This window comes from Sinohyriopsis cumingii, chromosome 12, assembly GCF_028554795.1.
Source record: "Sinohyriopsis cumingii isolate HCF-2022 chromosome 12, ASM2855479v2, whole genome shotgun sequence".
NCBI lineage: Eukaryota > Metazoa > Mollusca > Bivalvia > Unionida > Unionidae > Sinohyriopsis > Sinohyriopsis cumingii.
Window position 1 is genome coordinate 37,298,186 of NC_142972.1, and position 20,135 is coordinate 37,318,320.

Genomic DNA, 20,135 nt, shown 5'->3' on the forward strand with positions numbered 1-20,135 from the left:
GCAGTGGAGGGGGTGGGATAAAGAAGGTCTGATTACAGGAAGTTTCACTGTAATGAGACAAGAATATGCACTCAAATTACTGTAGAGTGCTTTAAAAATATCTAGCAGTAAAATTCAAGACAACAATATACACTAGATTCAATTTTAGTTAAGAAAACAATATACACTTGAGTCAGTTATGGGTGCTTTAGAAACAAGCAAAGAGGCAAGACAACAACATACAAAAGTACAATTTTCTTGTAGCAGAGTTAAGCTAGATTAAGAGACAAGCCAAATTGCTTGCATATCTTGAGTGAAGGAGTGAAGACAATCCTACTTAATGCCAGCAGCTAGAGTCGAGAGATAAGCAAGGCATCTGCCATGTTAAGCAGATGAATTCAAGCTAAAGGACAGTGTTTGTTATGGTGAAATTAATATTTTCAACAAATGATTCCAAAAGTTGAAGTTTTTGAGAATGCAAGTAAATGAAGTTAAAGTAGAATTGTAAAAATGGAAAATAAATATATAGTGACACATATGACTCCATTGTCAATTAAAATCTTGCCTGCACAGGGACTGGTTGCAATGTGAGCGATGAGCTGCTTGGTGCGGCAAGGGTCTGGGGGAATCAAAACAATCAAAACAATCACAAACTACATCATAAGGTAAGACATTTACAATGTTAAAAATCTACATGATGCAGACATTAAAATCTAAAAGCATCTGGTGGGTGGGTGGGTTGGTATGTAGTTCAAGAGGACACTGCTTCTATGAACTCCTAGCAATGAAACATCAATTAACAATTTTCTAGCAATAATACCGAAAGAAGGTTTAAACTATATAGGATACATGTGACTAGCAATCATGATTGTAAACTATTAGCTGAAAGAAGACAAGCCAAACGAATTCAAAACTACTATCAGCTCATTGTTTTTCCAGAACTTACCATGTGATAAATTATATCACTATACTTTCTTCCTTCAACATACATATATCAATATTTACCATAATACATGTACAATAGATTTTTTTTATATAAAATAATTGTTTAATAATTTCAAATCAAGATAATAATTGCTTCCAACAGAATGCAAAAGTAAATAATAACCTTCAAACATAAATGAAATGAAATATTTAGAAAATATGAACTAGATTTAGAACCTTTGTCACTCATAAATTTTCAAGCTTTTCTAAACATTTTACGTCCCCCCCTCCAACGCCATGCCAACCACCCACAACAGCTACCCTGGGTAATAATAAACTGAAATCTGCGATATGTTGTAAACCAAATATGCTAATGATGTAATGTTCCTTCCTTCCTGTTACAGATTCATAACCGAGCATGGTCTCAAAATGTTTTAAAAGTCTGTTTAGTTGAAATTTAATAACTTATACACAACTCCCTCCCATGAATCAATTTACTGTGTGACCCTGCTATATCATGCCCTATTACAACATGAATTTGGATATAAAACAATTGTGATATGGCTACTGAAATTTTATATACATGTATTTTTCTTGCACATTAAAAATATTTTGTTAAAAGTAGAAGAAAAAAACATGTAAAAAAATTTTATTATCATTTTGGAGAAGAGATTGCTAATGAATTCTAATATAAAATGATCATGGTGTGGCTCTTGAAATGTCATAAACATGTAATTTTCTTGTGCACAAAAAATATTTCTTCTTAAAAGTACAAAAATAAAAAGTTATTTTTCCTTTAATAGCGACAAATTATACCATCTGTCTATTTTTGGTGACACTGTTGGCTTTTAAAACTAGTATTTTAGGCTTGGAATAAAGAAATTCAGAGGCACCATGAAAGGAAGCCACAAACTTGATATAAGATGCACTTTAATCTATCTATTGTTACATAAAAAATTTCACACTGACAAACCATCTAAATAGTGCATTGTAATATCTGCTTATGCTGACATCTAGCCTGAGTATTGTATATTGTGATACACTCCAATAATCATGCTACTGGGACCAGCTACAACTAACCAACATCTGAAGATAGGAACAGTAACTGGTATGATTAACCAAACAACAGCTAATTCCTTCTTTTTTTTAAAATGTACCCAGAAAAAATAGTTTTCCTGAAATTTCATAAAAAATTGATTACCATTGAAGTACTGATTGTTCAAAAATAAATACTAAGCAAATGAAAACAAAAAAAAAACAGTCTCAATCAATGTTTCACAATTCATTGATGCTGCTGATGCAATAAGAAATGGGCATTTGTTTAGTCCTCCGAAGGTATCTTTTAGCTGTGACTTCAATAACACATGCAATTTTCATCAAGGAAAACCAACTACAATCTTCAGTAAAAACTAAAGAACTTCTCAATGAAGGAAGTCAGCAATAAACTCAAATAAAAGCAATGGAATCAGATGATGGATTGTTACATTTTCCAAAGTGACTGTAACATGTTTATTCCCCGAGTAGCCTTGGAAAGATGATAGCTGTCTCCAGCTGACAAAAAACCTAGGCTAAGTACATGTACATGTAGCATGTAAACACCTATTGCCACATGCTAGTGCAAGGAATTGTCTAGAGACAACTGAATATAGATTAAATGAGGATGACCATTTTTTATCCAAATGGTGTTTGTGTTTTCTAATGTGATGTGCCTGATGCATGAATTTTATAACATGTGATCTAGACTCGAATTCATGGATTTTTCATATATATGTCCAGTACTTATCAATTTATGGATTATACTAAACAAATGTAAGTTGTCAATATGCAAGTGTATTTCAGATTAGTTTATCTTCATTTAATCAAAAGCACTTATTTTTGCACCTGCTTCTCTTACCACCCCCGGGCAATTGTTTGGGACATGCATAATTGACTTGGTTGGTTATAACACTTTTAGTCTATAACATTGCCAGGTTCTGTAGACCCCAACCACCATGGTAAAGCAGGGTCACCCCATATATTTAACTGAAATTATAAAATATTTGATCAATGACTTCCTCTCTGAGATCCCAGAGCCCAAAATTAAAACCCTTTAACCCATGCCTACTATGCATAAACAAAGTAATGGATTTCAACCCACCATTTTGGAATAAGATGGATATTACTGACAAATTAACAGGTTATCTGCAGATGTACTGATGCAGCATACATTATCTGAAATGATTATAAACATGCGATATCTAGCAAACTAAGAGACCAAGACCCGCAATTCACGATACATTCTATAAATTACACCTGTGAATACAAATCATCAGCACAAGATAAAATTTCTTACCTTGATTAAAAAATTTAAATGTTCCCCTAAAACCTGTAAAATGTCCGGTTGATTTACTGGTAGTGTGGTATTCTAATATAAGACTACGACTGCTGGAATAATATGTCTTTTGTTTTAAATTTGAAATATTTCCACACAAAACTTCATCCCACTTGCTGTGCTCATTCACTTCTGGTCGATCAATGTTTAGAAACATTTTAAGGAAATCTGAACATCTGAAAAGAGAGAGATAAGAGACATTTAATCTAAAAGAAAGGTTCACATGTGAATACAGTGTGTCAATGAGTGTTAAGAGACATTTAATCTACAAGAAAGGTTCACATGTGAATACAGTATGGCAATGAGTGTTAAGAGACATTTAATCTACAAGAAAGGTTCACACGTGAATACAGCATGGCAATGAGTGTTAAGAAACATTTAATCTACAATAAAGGTTCACATGTGAATACAGTATGGAAATGAGTGTTAAGTGACATTTAATCTACAATAAAGGTTCACATGTGAATACAGTATGGCAATGAGTGTTAAGAGACATTTAATCTACAAGAAAGGTTCACATGTGAACGCAGTATGGCAATGAGTGTCCAAGAACAAGCCGAGTACATCTCTCAATATAGTCAAAAGTTTAGATTTGTATATTGAAAAAATACAACTACCAGTGACATTTTCGGAATCATTTCATTAAGATTTATTTTTCTTAAATTTATGTCAAACATACTTTATGCAGAGTTTTTATAAACCCTTTGCACTTGGAGTCCTTGACTCTTGCAAGTCTCCATAATCTGGGGTTCCAAACAGAGGAACTGGGTTTCCAGGTGAGAAAAGTGGTTACATTCAAGAAAATAACTAAAATTTAAGTTTTGTAAACCCCCTTTACTCTTAAATGTGAAAATTCTTCATTTTATTCATCGTATTCACTTTTTTTTGCCAACTAGTGCTTTTTTTTATAACCTATTGCACAGAACAGTGTTTTTTCTTAGACAAAAATTACACCAGGACATCGGAAGGGGGGGGCGAAGGAGGACATTTGGCAATAGTAACTAACAAATACTGCATAATTAATGTGTTTTAATAGCAGCAATAACTTGCTCATTGCTACTGCATAGGTAAATTTGTCAGGTGGGTAGACTGATTTTTTAAATTGATCAAAAACTGAGATAAAACAGAATGTATTCACCATTTAAGAGAGAGAACCACTTTACAGAATGTTTGTATCTCTTTGGACCACAAGTATTGTCAACCTAAGGGTCCCATAGAAAAAATGCCTGCACTTTGTTGTACTAATAAGTAAAGATAGAAGGAGGAGAAGGTAGTTTGAGATCACGAATATGCTACCTTCTTTAGGTCCTCCAAACAATAACGATTTTGATAAGCAAATGAAGCAGCAATGGCTCACACTTCCTGGGGTTTTCATTTTATAAATGTGTGTGTGTGTCAGTTTAACATAACTTTAACAATACGAGTCATATCGCTCTGATGTCTGTAGTGTGACAATTTATAGTTATGTCTAGTACTGGGACATCATGCCACAGACATGTAGCATCATATTCCACCCAGTTACATTATCCTGACACCATTAGAAATTTTTCACTGATAACATATTTGACACACATCCATTAAAATGACATCCTTGAAAAAGATAACTATTTTGTTCATCACATACAAGGTACACATTCATCACATACAAGGTACACAAAGTGGATAGCATCTCAATGAAAACCTTCCACTCTATAGGAGGATGTATTCACATCCAATGGATGAGGTTTTTCAACATGAAAAGTAAAAGCTATGCAATAATGATGGATAAGCTATTGCTGCATTATGTTTTTTTTGTATGTAGGCTCTTTTGTAGAATCCCCAATAAATGAGTCCACCTTAGTTAATGAGGTGGAGTCTGATATTAAAGATTTTAAATCTCTTTGAGCAAAGTCAGGCACAATATACAATCAGGACTTGGTTTGGTTGGACTTGGCTTGAGGTACTTTGCCTAAAAGGCTTTTTTACCTAGCACAAAAAAGTAACTTGTTGGACAATGAGGGTTAAGTTGCATACTGATCATCTAGTCACATGCAACAATTTGTTTTATTGAAATTAATACATTATATGTAAAAATCATTTATGTAAGGGGAAGAACTCTTCTTGAACCCAAACATCTGAATCATGATAGTTTCCATCACATGTTACTTCCATTCCTTTGATAGGCAAGCTGACATGTTTGTGCAGGATATTTTCTATCAAGTTTGGTCAAATCCTACTCAACAATTTTGGAGAAGAAGTTGTTATCAAGCATGTTTGTATGTTTACAATGCTGAACATAGTTGATTGCCGATTGGCAAAATTTGTGTAAATTAACAGCCTTCATCCCAGGATGCTTGTGTCAAATATACTTCAATTCCAGTTGGGATATTTTTAGATGTCACTATTTATATTTTTAGTAACAGTGGCCATACCTGTCAGCATCATTTCTATAAATCTGAAAGCCTTATAAACCTGGATACTTTCTGTCAAATAATTCACTATTGAGCCAAAAGGTCAAAGGTCAAAGTGACTGAAAATAAAACTGGTTTCTGTCAAACTGGTACATATTTTGCTGAATAGTGCTTGAGAAAATATATATATATATATATATATATTGTTTAGTGATGGTAGTCATATTTGATGTCTGATAAGTGTCATTTGCATCAAAAAACTGAAAGCCATCAATACCAGGTTGCTATACATCCAATTGGGTAAAATCTTTTAGTTTTTTGAGAATAATTTGTTTAATGGTTTTTCTATTTTGTTAATAACAATGGTCATACTTGATAGTATATCAGCATAACCTGAAAGACCTTCATACCAGTATCCTTTCTTTACAATTTGGTCAAATTCTTTGGTGTGGTTAATTTGTGCCATGGTAAATGGATTTTTCTATTTTTAGTAATGGTGGCTTACTCTGACAGCAGATTGGCATCATTTTAACAATCTGAACAAGACAGATGCTAGGGTGCTCTCTGTACAATTTCATCAAGATCTGTTCAGCCATTTCAAGAAATTAAGAAACAATTGTTTACAAATGATGCATGATGAGTAAATGAACCATACCATAAGCTCACTAGGTCTTATGGCCAGGCGAACTAAAAATGTAAAATTGTTCATTACATTGATATCAGAATCAAATGCAGTCGTGAATGTACATATTGGCTGACAGAGAAATAAAATCTAAGATCCCAATTTTTATAGAAAAAGCTGGAGGACAAGAAGTGAAAATTTAAAGCTGAACGTATGTCAAAGTGCAGCCATACAGTATCTTCTTTCTTGAATGAAACAATATGTAATTTTCTCATTTATCCATTCAAGCAAACATCATCCATAAACCCCTAGATCTGTCCCCCTAACCCACCCCATGAATTTTATCCCTATTTGTCAGGAGCCTATGGGATATTTCAGCCCCAAATTAACTTTCTTTCTTACATCACTCTGTGACATTAACCATCTACCATTTTACACATATAAATGCTGGGCACTTTTGAAACATTACAGTATTCTATTCAAAAGATCTGCATTCACATATCACCTGAACTGGTTTGATTTATATGTGAACAATTAATGTCAATTCTTGAAAGCATATAGCAAAGTCATATTATAAAAAAAACAGTTCACCTTCAATTATAGTTATTTCTTTTGAAAAAAACTAACATTTGTGATACTAAATTTATTGATCCAATTTTCTTACAACCACCAAAAATTTTGATGTGATCATAAAGGTTTTGTACATTGTAATGAACCATGAGCACGTACCGATACCAGGTACACAAGTAAAAACATATTTGATTTGGTCAATTATACATCTGACATAAATTCATGACAGCCAATAAATTAAAGTCTACACTTAATATTGTTTGTGAAATCTAAAACAGAGCAATAAATATTTGCTTTCAAACATTGGGAAGTCGAGTGTAAAGATCCATCAATTCAGCTGAAGATAATCATTATTGAAGATGCAACTTGTCTTTTGAAAGATAGAATTTTGTTATATTTCATTCGATTTCATGCATATATCTGATACTTTAAAATGTGTAATACACTTGAATTACTTCTAAACAAACTGATAAATATTTGATTAATCTCTGAAACTGAGCCCTGAAAACCTCTAACCATGATAATGAAAGTGAAATATTGACATGTAAACCAGTCAAGTTATAGAACAGAAAGATGTTTATTTCCTGCAGATGGATAAAGGACCCATGAAAAATAAACATTGACTTTGTTCAACTAATGTCTCTTGTTCAACCATTTCAATTCATATTCATGGTTTCAGAAAGGACAGTTTTATTCAAGTGCTTAGTGTTGGAATCTAAAATAGCATATTTAATGATCGAAAATAAATACCTGGAAAGGAATAGAAAAATTATAAATTACATTATTTTTATCCAGATATAAAACTATATACATGTAGTTTAATTTAGATAAAAGTTCACTCATCCAAAAGCACACAAATCTAATTATTAATTCCTCTAATTAAGGTCAGAAAGCGATTAATTTCATCCAATCTGATTAAAATCAGATCTCATCTGTTATACAAGAAGATCTCACAGTGACCACTTAGGGGTCATGTTCTGGTAACCTATGTCATTACCATAATCACTAATTTTATCAACCAATCAGATGAAGTCTAATATCTTCATGTTTGGAGACAGATCTCACAGTGACTACTTAGGGGTCATGTTCTGGTAACCTAGGTCATTACCATAATCACTAATTTTATCAACCAATCAGATGAAGTCTAATATCTTCATGTTTGGAGACAGAGCACTGTGGATGAAGAGCATGAATATGTACCGAATGATTTGATTCACTTTCAGATTTATGAAAGCTGTATTTCTATTGGCTAATTCAAAGGTCACATGACCCTTAAGTGGTTGTCATCAGATATTCATATAAGACAACAGAGATCTGATTTTTATCAGACTGAATTTCACCTAAACTGAGGTCATGTTTGAGAAGCATTCTCCAGGGTACTCTTGATTTTAACAACCCATACAATGAGTTCTATGTGTAGTACTGTTTTTGCATACATGTACACTGTATTGATCCATGTTTGCAGTCCCATAATGCATCTGTAGAACAGAGCAGGTCAACTTCATTCTTTGCTTGAAATCATAAGTGGAATGAAAGACAAAAGTCCAGCTCCATCCAGCATAAAACATTACTCAACATTTTGAGTAATAAACATCACTCTAGACTGAAAGTTCATACACAATATGTACAAATACAAATGTTAGGTATATACAATAAAACAGTAAAATTATTTCAACCTCCCAATTTTTAAAAAGTTATTTTACATTATATATGTATGTGTCATTTTGAAAAAACATGCAAAACTGAAAGGAAAGTGCAGAAAAATACTGTTTTAAATGAAATCATCATCTTGCGGGATGGAGAAAATTTATTGATACTAATACTATAACATTTGAACAGTGAAATGCTCAAGCTTGGTAGAAATCCAGGGTAGGCATATAATCATACTTTAGGCTTAGCAATGTCACAGCAACCAATAGATTTATCAGTCTCTAGATGGTGCATTCTCCTTCTTGCTTTTAACTATACTGGCACGAGATCTGGGAACTAAATACTGGTAGCACAGTTCTCCAATGTGATCTGGGAACTAAATACCTGTAACACAGTTCTCCAGTGTGATATACATGAATACCCATGTGATTTGGGAACTAAATACTAGTCGCACAGTTCTCTAAGGTGATGTATACAAATACCCATGTGATCTGGGAGCTAAATACCTGTAATACAGTTCTCTGGTGTGGTACACATGAATACCCATGTGATTTGGGAACTAAATACTGGTAGCACAGTTCTCTGGTATGATATCAAATACCCATGTGATCTGGGAACTAAATACCCATACCACAGTTCTCTGGTATGATATAAACAAATACCCATGTGACCTGGGAAGTAAATAGTAGCACAGGTCTCCGGTGTGATACACATAAATACCCTAGCATTCACATGCTAAACTCATTTTGGACACAATTTTAATTTACATGGAACTAGACACATGTCTGAAAGAAACATTTTTATCAATTACCAAAAATACTCAAACGTCATGGCCAATTGCAAACAACATAGACCCCAATTTTCTGTTACATTATGTGCCAACAGATCAGGGTCTGTGCCATTGGATCCAACTTATATAGTAAATATGGTACTTATGGAATAAATTTTGTTTTTTATTATCACCTATCATGCCTGGTGATGGTGGTGGTATCTTTATTAACATTAATTGTGCTTTTGCAAATTTAAAAAACAAAACAGCTCAAACAGAATGATTTTTGAATACTTGGAGCTGGGTTCTGTGGCAAAGCTAGGGATTGCAAAGCAAAGTCTGTAGCAAAGAGATTGAAGATGGCCTTTGCAAAATATTTGCTGCACATATTTATAAATTCCAGAATTTTTTCAGCATATTCCAGTTGCAGAATATATGCAGTGAATACTTTCTTGTCTCTTTGTATTAAATTTTGCCAAATGTTTGCAAAATGATACTGCAGAAAAAATGCTGTATACACTCACTTCCAATTGTAAACTGCATAGACACAAATCTGCCATTGCACATTGTAGTCTGGCAGATCTGGGACTATACAGTTTGTTAGGAGTAATCTGTTGAACAAACAAGACAGACCCTCATCTGCCAGCACATTATGTGACATCAGATCATGGTCAATGTTCCTTGCAGAGGGACCCAACTTTAAGTATTGGTAGCACAGCAATGAATATTGCAATTATGTTGTACTGAAATGGAATATATTCCATCAATATCCCATTTATATGTGGGTGACAATTTTACATCCAGGAGAGTAGCAAAAATGTCCCATTAGCATGGAGATCATTATTTGAAAATAGACCACAATGATTGATCTGTTTATGATAATAATTACAATGTTGACTAGACAATAGATTGTCTCATTAGTGTCTCATTAATGCCTAGTCGCAGATTCACATCATGAAAATGTCCACTGCTGCAGACGACAATCTTTTATTTAATCTGTGGACAGTTGCATCCAATTTTTTCCAACCTAGACAGGAAAACTGAAATTGGTTACAATAATACAGTCTGGAAATCAGCTCATGTTTAATCAGCATAAATGGCAGATATCATGCATCAGAAAAGTGTTCTTCCATTCTCCCAATGTATACTATAAAATTCAATAAACCCTGAATACAATATATTCTTTATGCAAATATGACCAATGGTACAATTTACATGCATGTCCTGTGTTTAATACTTCTGTAAATAGGCACTACAAGTTATTGCTAATTCTGAACAGCATTGTCCAAAAGGTCACAGTAACTTTGACCTGACCTTCTAATTTTACAAGCAAAAGGCTTCTACCTTACCAAAAGGTAGACCATATATGAAGTTTGTTGTACAATAATTGTTAGAACACAAATTATCATGCAGAAGCCAATGGCATCTATCTTGGTCTGTGTAGAACACAAATTATCATGCAGAAGCCAATGGCATCTATCTTGGTCTGTGTGACCATGACCTTTAAGTGAACAAAGTTTAAGTTATCAAGTCATCCTCAAAGGATGTTGCAATTATGTAGTGAGATTTTTAAAGAAACTATTTCCAATGGCTGTGTTATGGAAAAAACTTTCTGACTTAGAAGTGACATGTGCTTGACTTACAGAGGTCTTGTAAGTCACTTACAAGTTACTTGTACAATGCATATGTAATGAGGAAAGTGAAATGTCCATCTGTCTAAATGTAAGTATGGTATATAATTGAAAACAATATTAATCCATGATTTACCTACATTTCACTTATAAATGACATATAAAGTATTTGAAAGTGGTATAAGCCTTCGCCAATGAGCACACATGAACTGAAACAGGTTTTGACACTGTCATTTTCTAACCAACAGTATACTGCAAAATACAATCTTAAGTCCAAGGGTGACTGCAAAATACGGTCTCATGTCCAGGGGTGACTGCAAAATACAATCTCAAGTCCAAGGGTGACTGCAAAATATGGTCTCAGGTCCAGGGGTGACTGCAAAATACAATCTCAAGTCCAAGGGTAACTGCAAAATATGGTCTCAGGTCCAAGGGTGACTGCAAAACACAGCCTCAGGTCCAAGGGGGATCACAAAATACAGTCTCAAGTCCATGGGGGAATGAAAAACAATCTTAAGTCCAAGGGTAACTGCAAAAAGACAGTCTCAGGTCCAAGAGTGACTCCAAAATACAATTTCACATCCAAGGATGACTGCAAAATACAATCTTAAGTCTGAGGTGATGACAAAATACAAACTGAAATTGACTGTCATTTTCTAACTAATAGTGTGCTGCAGTCTTAAGTCCAAGGGTGACTGAAAAATACAGTCTCAAGTCCAATAGTGACTGCAAAATACAGTCTTAAGTCCAATAGTGACTGCAAAATACAGTCTTAAGTCCAATAGTGACTGCAAAATACAGTCTTAAGTCCAATAGTGACTGCAAAATACAGTCTTAAGTCCAAGGGTGACTGCAAAATACAGTCTTAAGTCCAAGGGTGACTGCAAAATATGGTCTCAAGTCCAATAGTGACTGCACACTACAGTCTCAAGTCCAATAGTGACTGCAAATTACAATCTCAAGCCAAACTGTGACTGCAAAATATAGTTTCAATCTCAAGGGTGACTGCAAAATAGAATCTGAAGTTCAAGGGTGACCATAAAGGATAGTCTCAAGTCCAATTGTGACTGCAAATTACAATCTCAAGCCAAACTGTGACTGCAAAATATAGTTTCAATCTCAAGGGTGACTGCAAAATAGAATCTGATGTTGAGGGTGACTGTACACTCCATGAAGGATGACTGCCAATACAGGCTCAAGTAAAAGGGTAACTGCAGAAGATAGTCTCAAGTCCAAGGGTCACTGCAAAATAAAGTCTAAATTTCAAGGGTGACTGCAAAATAAAGTCTCAAATCCAGGGTGACTGCAAAATATAATCTCAAGCCTAAGGGTGACTGCAAAATAAAATCCGATTCCAGTCAAAAATCCAAAGAATTTTGTTTCTTCAAATATTCACTAATTCCCACCAGATCTGACTATCTGAATAAGAAACATTTAAAACAGAATTTCATTACAATTGACTTTAAATATTTTCAGATTTAAAAAAATAAAACTTATAATCCTGATGGGTTTCAGATACCTAAGCAAACAAAATATAGTCTGTGGGGACATAAGTAAGGATGCACACGCCCACATTGTGGACACACCATGAAATAAGGACATTTTCAACATCCAGCAATAAACTACTTCCAACTAAAAACAACATTATTCAGTACTAAACATTCATTGATGTATTCTACTGAAATCATAAAAAATAATTTATTGCTGGATGCTGAAAAGTTACTCCACATCAAAAACATGTCTCAGTGGCAAAAATCCATAGCTGAGGAAGATTTCCCGGGCAAACACTATCATAATTTAAACTCTGCCACACTTCCTGTCCTGTTTCCAGAATTTAAACCATACCAGTCTGTTCCTATGGAATTTAAAACATACCAGTCTGTTCCAATGGAAATATATTATATAGACTTGTTCCCAATGAAGGTTCTGTTTCTTTCACTTTGTGCTTTCCAGCAACACAAAGTAGGTATTACACAAATATCCTTATGTTCACATGCTCACAATTGATTTTGTGATTGACTGGCCCAAAAAGTAAGGTCATTGCTGAAATACAACTAATCAGCCATATGTGAGTCAAAATCTCACTTTCAAAATCAGTTGTAGAGTCCTACTTAATGATGACAAACGTTGCCCAAGATGTGTGTTTGAAAGAAAAATTTTATTCATTATTTAGAAAATAAATTATGTTTATGATTGTCACTTTTAGGTTTCATCTCAGCCCAAATTTTGCAAGCTTTGAAATGATGTGTCTCAAAGCAGCAGACTGATGTATGTACTGGAACCATTTCATAAATTGTCATTTAAATGGAAATGAAAGAAATTTTATAAGGTCCAAACTAACAGATAGCCACTTATATGCATACATTCTTTCAAAACTTATGACTTGTATTTATACAAAGCCACAAATTTCCTGACAATCTGGAATGGGGACCCTTTTTAAAAAACCCAAATTCATTCAATTTTGTGGGAATTTGTTCTTACAAAATTTCATTCAATTTTGTGGAAATTTGTTCTTACAATCATGTTCAAGTGTAATAAATTAATGACTTTAATGTCACTTAAGTTCCAGCTGCAAAGAGCTCTTCAAGATTACTAACAAGCTAATGTCAAGGAACAAATGTACACCACTTTCAACTACCTTTTCTCCAGTCGTCCTTCTGGACATGTTTGCAAATTTCTTCTGTGACAAAGTACAAACCATTAGAGATAAGCTCGACACAACAATTTCAATTGACTCGTCGTCACCATACAGCTGGGATACAGAATTTGAGCGGCAACCATTAGCAACATTTGAACCTGTCTCTATGGATTTCGTACATACAATCCTGACGAAAAGTGCACCAAAGTCATGTGAACTTGATCCAATTCCAACATCTCTGCTGCTTGAGTACTTAGATCCAGTATTCCTTCACTAACGGATGTTATTAATACCTCTCTCTCATCCGGGGAATTCCCATCATTTTTCAAAACTGCCATTGTAAATCCTCTGCTGAACAAAACAACACTAGACCATAATGATTTAAAGAACTACTGCCCAGTTTCTAATCTCCCATTCATATAAAAAATCTTAAAAAAGGTTGTTCTATCCCAGCTTGTGTCTCATCTGAATTCAAACAGCCTTTTTAGCAATGTACAATCTGCAAATCGCCCTTGCCACAATACTGAAACTACTTTTCTAAAAGTAGTTAATGACATTCTCTCTGCTTTGGATAGCGGAAAGATTACAGTCCTCACCCTCCTTGACTTGTCTGCAGCATTTGACACAATAGACCATAACATATTACTTCACCATCTCCAGCATATATTTAGCATTCATGATACAGCCTTACTGTGGTTCAAGTCCTACTTGGTCAACAGGACACAAATTGTGTCTGCAAACGGAATACACTCCAGCCCAGTTAATCTATGTTGTGGTGTTCCACAGGGGTCTGTTCTTGGACCTGTTCTCTTCATTCTATACATTCAGCCACTCTCAAGTGTCATAGATCATCATCCAGTGTCTCACCAATTGTACGATGATGACACCCAAATATACAAATCTAGCCACCCAACTGAAGTTGATGCTACCATCCAAGGTGTAGAGAGGTGCATTTCTGATGTGAAATCATGGATGACATGTAACAAGCTGCAGATGAATGATGATAAAACTGAGGCCATTCTGATCACAACACAAAGACTTTCTCACTCACATCCTTTACCTCAAACAATAAATATCAGCAACACCAACATTAAATACACACACTCAGTATGAAACCTAGGTGTTACTCTGGACAGTACTCTCACACTGCACCAACATGTCATGAACATATGCAAGGCTGCATATCTTGAGCTGAAGCACATAAGCTCCATTTGCAAATATCTTTCAGTTGATGCCACTAAAACACTTGTGTGTTCATTAGTACTTTCAAGACTGGACTATTGTAACTCAGTTCTGTCTGGTTGATCTCAATATCTACTCCAGAAACTTCAAAAAGTTCAAAACACAGCTGCTTGGATCATACTTAGAGTACCACGATCACAGCACACCTCCCTGCTGCTCTGTACCATACACTGGCTATCCATTTGATCCAGAATCAAACACAAAATTTGTTCTCTGTGCTATGTTTCAGTGACAGACTCCAGTCCAACATACCTATCCAACCTCACCTATGTGTACACACCAGCAAGATACTTATGATCCTTTTCTGACAATTGTATACTCATTATTCCCACTATGAAAACAAAGTCATATGGATAACGTTCTTTTGCATACCAGGGCCCAGCAACATGGAATAACTTGCCAACTGAACTTAGACACAAAGACACAGCAATCCCATTCAAGAGTGCTCTTAAAACTCACTTATTTCGACTGCAAGAACAAACTTAAAGCCCTAATAATGTTTCCTACCTTAAATATTTTCAGCATGTTTTTTTATGTTTTCTAATTTCATGGTGTTTGTTTTTTGTAATCATATCATTATATATGCTTTTTATGTTATAGGTGTTGTCTAATGTTGTAAAACGGTTAGAGTTTCTAAAGATTAGGCACTATACAAAGTCCTCGCTATTATTATTATTATTATACACTTGTAAGTGAAATATAATTCATTTTTAAGTGAAATTCCTCATTTGCATAAAGAAACTTAATCACTCACCTATATGTCATTTGTAAGTATCTTAGAAGTTTAGCAAGTGAATGGATCACATTTCACTTGTAAGCAAAGTTTTCTTCATTTATAAGTGAAATGCCTAATTTACAAATGAATTCCTAATCCTTAACCTATACATCACATGTAATATGAATATAAGTTACCACCAAGCCATGAACATGTTATCTTCATACAAGAGTGACCTTTTGCAAAGCCATATTTTTCGGCAGTTTGGCCATGGTGGTAACAATTTTTGTTCTGGACGACATTCCAATACATAAAAACTATATCTGGTTATAAAACAGACAGACCTTGGATTAGAAAATCTTCAACAAACAACAAATGTACATTCTGTGTTGAAGTTCAGATAGGTAGTTCATTCTTTCTGAAGGAAACAAAACTCCACCTCCCCCAACCAACTGACCCACCTATGTGTATTGTGGTTGGCTGCATCAAAATTAATTAAGAACTGAGAGCTGTTTTTTTAAACCCTACAACAAAAGAATTTTTTCATGTCCCATTCGCAAGCCATCCATAATGTCTGGTCAACCAATCGGCCTGGTCTAGAACTGAACTTAATGTAAAGAAACCATTATTTTTCTCATGTACAGAAACCATTATTTTTCTCATTTACAGAAACCATTATTTTCTCATATACAGAAACCATTATTTTTCTCATCTGACCTGATGTGAGTTCTGCCATCAGTAATATTTTTCTTACATCAAATTCAAGTTATCCACAAAGCTGGGTAAAGAAACAGAATGCAGGTATTTAGTTACTGTATAAACCCACTTTTTCTTCTTTTCATCACAGTTAGAGCCAAAACAAAAAACAGGATATATATAAATCATAATATAATTTGTTCAATATTCAAACAGAAATTGGTACCTGAATATTCGCTTGATTACTTGGTGAGTTCAGCAGCATTGTGCAAAACACACAGACATGATTTTAAAAAAACAATGCAACTTTCAATTGGTTTACAAGGGAATAACTTCATTCCTGATAAATCACCTGAAATCTACATCCCAATTAACAAGGTAATCATAATGTAACACAATTCTGAATAGTCATTGCTCACAAGTTAATGAAGAACACATTATAGAATAGCAGGCATATCAAAGTTAACAAAATCTTTATGTATCAATCAACCAATGCTTCACAACATTTGCAAAATTCTGTTGGATAATTATTCCTTAAGGAACTGACTTTGTAGTCAGTCCTGCAGACCATAAGTGTATCCCCCATATCTGACTACTAGTTACCGTGGAAAGCTAATTCCACTATATTTCCACACTAGGTCTTTCTTTAAACTTTTGTAGTCATTACACAGCTTAGAGAATGACCAATATGCTTATAATCTGACACTATCATTTTCTTTATTTTCTTAGAAGTCAGCAATGCAGATACAACTCTACCCCATTACAATGTGACTTTTTATAACATGATTCCTCTCCCCCATTACAATGTGACTTTTTATAACATGATTCCTCTCCCCCATTACAATGTGACTTTTTATAACATGATTCCTCTCCCCCATTACAATATGACTTTTTATAACATGATTCCAGATATTACAAAGTACTAGACGTATGGACTTATGACCAAAATCAAATCATGTCTAACATTATAAGGGTTGAAAGAAAACAAGGTAAAACTTAGTCTAATTTGTTCAGTTCTTTTCAAAACCATTATTGAACAAATTTTGATAGTGCCCTCAATACCACAGTTCCATGAATTACACTGTTCTCACTATATCATGGTTCCATACAAAGTGGTCTGGTACATAACTCTGTCGACAGTTTCATGTGAGGGAGAGTTGTATCAGCTTTATATCACTATTAAGATGAATGTCTGTCAATTCATGACTTTGGAACTGAAACATTTCAGTTGTAGGGGTCCAGAGTTTGCTGTTTCAATAAAATGTACTACCCTGGTTTTGCTGTGCATTAGTACAAAAATCATAGCTATCAGCATAACGTTTTATTTGTGATGGGATTTTTTTATATTTCCTTTCTTATGCCTTTGAGAAAATAGTTTGTTATGAATCCCTTTTAACACATGAAACAGAGTGTTCTTCTCCCATAATTGGTTAAGGCAGGAAATTAGTTATCTGGTATATTGCTTTCTGGTAGACAGTTACATGATACTGTTTACAAACATTCCAGGTCATTCAATTCTAGTCCAATGTAAATCTTACACATCAGACAAAGTTAATACCCATGTATGGGTTTCATAATAATTTATCAGGTCTGAATACAAGTTTCCTGTTGTTTAGCAGACTCCAAATGTCAGATTTGGGCATTTTATAGTTGGTAAAAAAAGGTCAATCCCTTTGGACATGTCCATTATATATGACAAATTTTAGAGACCTGCAATCAGCTTATCCACACTCAATTAAATTAAACTGGCCACATGACCATGCAAGTCTGACTGAACAAATCAGTTCCCAGATAAATTGTCGAGATAATATCCCTGTATTTAACCAAACTGGTAATCAAGTTTCTACACTTCCTTAATTTCCATTTTCAATACTAAAGTAACATTCGACCACTCTAGTGGTCTAAGTGGTTAGTGTCTGCCTCAGATGCGGGAAGTCTTGGGTTTGAACCCCAGCCAAGTTGTACCAAAGACTTACAAGCTGATGCCATGCTTGGCGATCATGCATTAAAAGGTCAATGTTAGGACTGGTCAGCCAGGTGTCAGGATAATGTGACTGTGTGGGACATGATATTACATGTCTATGGCATGATGCCCCAGTGCTAGACATCACTGTAAACTGCCACACTGCAGACATTGAAACAATATGGCAAAAATTGTTAAAGCTAAATTATAAACACACACACACACACACACACACACACAGGAACATTCTGTGTCATAACAAGTTTGAAGACAAAAATGGAGAAAGAGAAACAAGTTTTGGAGGATGTATAGAAAAAAAGATTAGTTTGTTTACTCTGTAGTTTACATGTCTTGCATAATGACATAGGTCCAACATCAGATGTGCCAAGATCAAAATCTCTGAACAAGAGAATTTAGAATAAGAAATGTTATAAATTCCATCTCTTGAATATAACCGTCCTAATTTAATGCATCGTATGTAAAGACAAAAATAGCCCTAAGCTTATAGTCAACATTTTTCTACTCCCAGCAATGGTTATATCCTTTCAGGTCTAAATTCCTTGAAAAATATCTTTATTATCCAATTCTCCCAATGTGTTTCTTTCTGTTTCTCAATCTAAAACTAAGGATGTATGTCTAATAAACACCGAAGCCTCTGTCATCATTGCTGCAAGAGAATTGGACCTGTCATTCTTTCTGAGTAAGAATCAATACATAAATCCATTCAATTCAGGTCTTTTTAGAAACATCACATACATCCTTATGATTTTTAACATGCAACAACTCAAGACATTGTATGCATTATATACAGTTCCAAACGGAAGTGTGTTCCATTGTCACTGGAATACAAATTAGCATGAACTTGTCTCAATAAAGCTCTCACTTAGAGTCATGATACGCTTGAGCAATTTTCAGATATAACTGCAGACAAAAATTTGACTTCCATTTTGACAAAATTCAGATTCGTTTATTTTCTTCAGATAATCTACTAATAATTTAAATCGAAAAATATCATCTCAAGCTAAATTTAGAAATCTCTTATTATCGATTCTTGCCTGACAAGAAATTAAAACAGTGTTGACAAAATTAACATTTTTTGCTAAAGCTCATCACCGACCTGCGAACAGCATAGATAACCGATCTAGCAATTGTTAAAACTCAGAGCTCAAGTTTGCTAGCAAGTTTTCAATCTCAACCAATCAAAATTAAACTAAATTAAAACTCATTTTGACTGGCCGAATCAAATCTCTCACTCAAACTCAAACTTGGTTTATTGATTTCCAGGTCTGATCCACTGTAGTATTGTATTAGAAAAATAAAGTTTATACTATACATGCTGCAACTTGCCATTTCAAACAGACTGAGCAAAGACCTTGATCTGACTGCATATTATGCAATGTAAGCTCTGGGTCAACAGTGTTTAACCTGTCAATTGTGCACTTGCTGTATGGTTCTAACCAATGTAAATCATGCATGAATTGTATACCCTTTTGTTTTTAACAGCTGATACTCTTTATCAGGACTATTACAACTCCAGGACAAAAAGGTGACTAGAATCATTTTGACAGCTGAGGAGTCACTGTAGTAAGCAAAAGATTGATTACCATTTGGACTTCTGTTCTAGAGATGCAACGCTTTAGCATTGTGCCTCTTACAATATATTGGTATTCACTTTGATACCTAGGTCTCTGAAGCACTTTATAAAAGCACTCTTTCATAGTAAGGTCTCTGAGACACTTTATAAAAGCATTCTCTTTCATACCAGTGTCTCTGAGACACTTTATTACAGCATCCTTTCTCATACCAATATCTCTGAGACACTTTATAAAAGCATTCTTTGATATTAATGTCTCTGAGACATTTTATAAAAGCATTCTCTTTCATACCAATGTCTCTGATGCATGTTGTAAAAGCATCGTCTTTGACACTAATATCTTTGAGACACTTTATAAAAAGCATTCTCTTGCATACCAAT

The 20,135-nt window shown here is 34.3% G+C and overlaps 1 protein-coding gene across 8 annotated transcripts in view; it reads right to left on the reverse strand.

Moving 5' to 3' along the window:
- LOC149786272 (suppressor of lurcher protein 1-like) overlaps positions 1-20,135 on the reverse strand; it is a 533,176-nt gene that overhangs the window by 178,303 nt on the left and 334,738 nt on the right. For all 8 annotated transcript variants that reach the window (XM_089976657.1, XM_089976656.1, XM_089976652.1 and 5 more), the window contains one exon: positions 3,236-3,450. In XM_089976657.1, the coding sequence (XP_089832783.1) occupies positions 3,236-3,450 (215 nt within the window). The remainder of the gene's footprint in view (positions 1-3,235; positions 3,451-20,135) is intronic.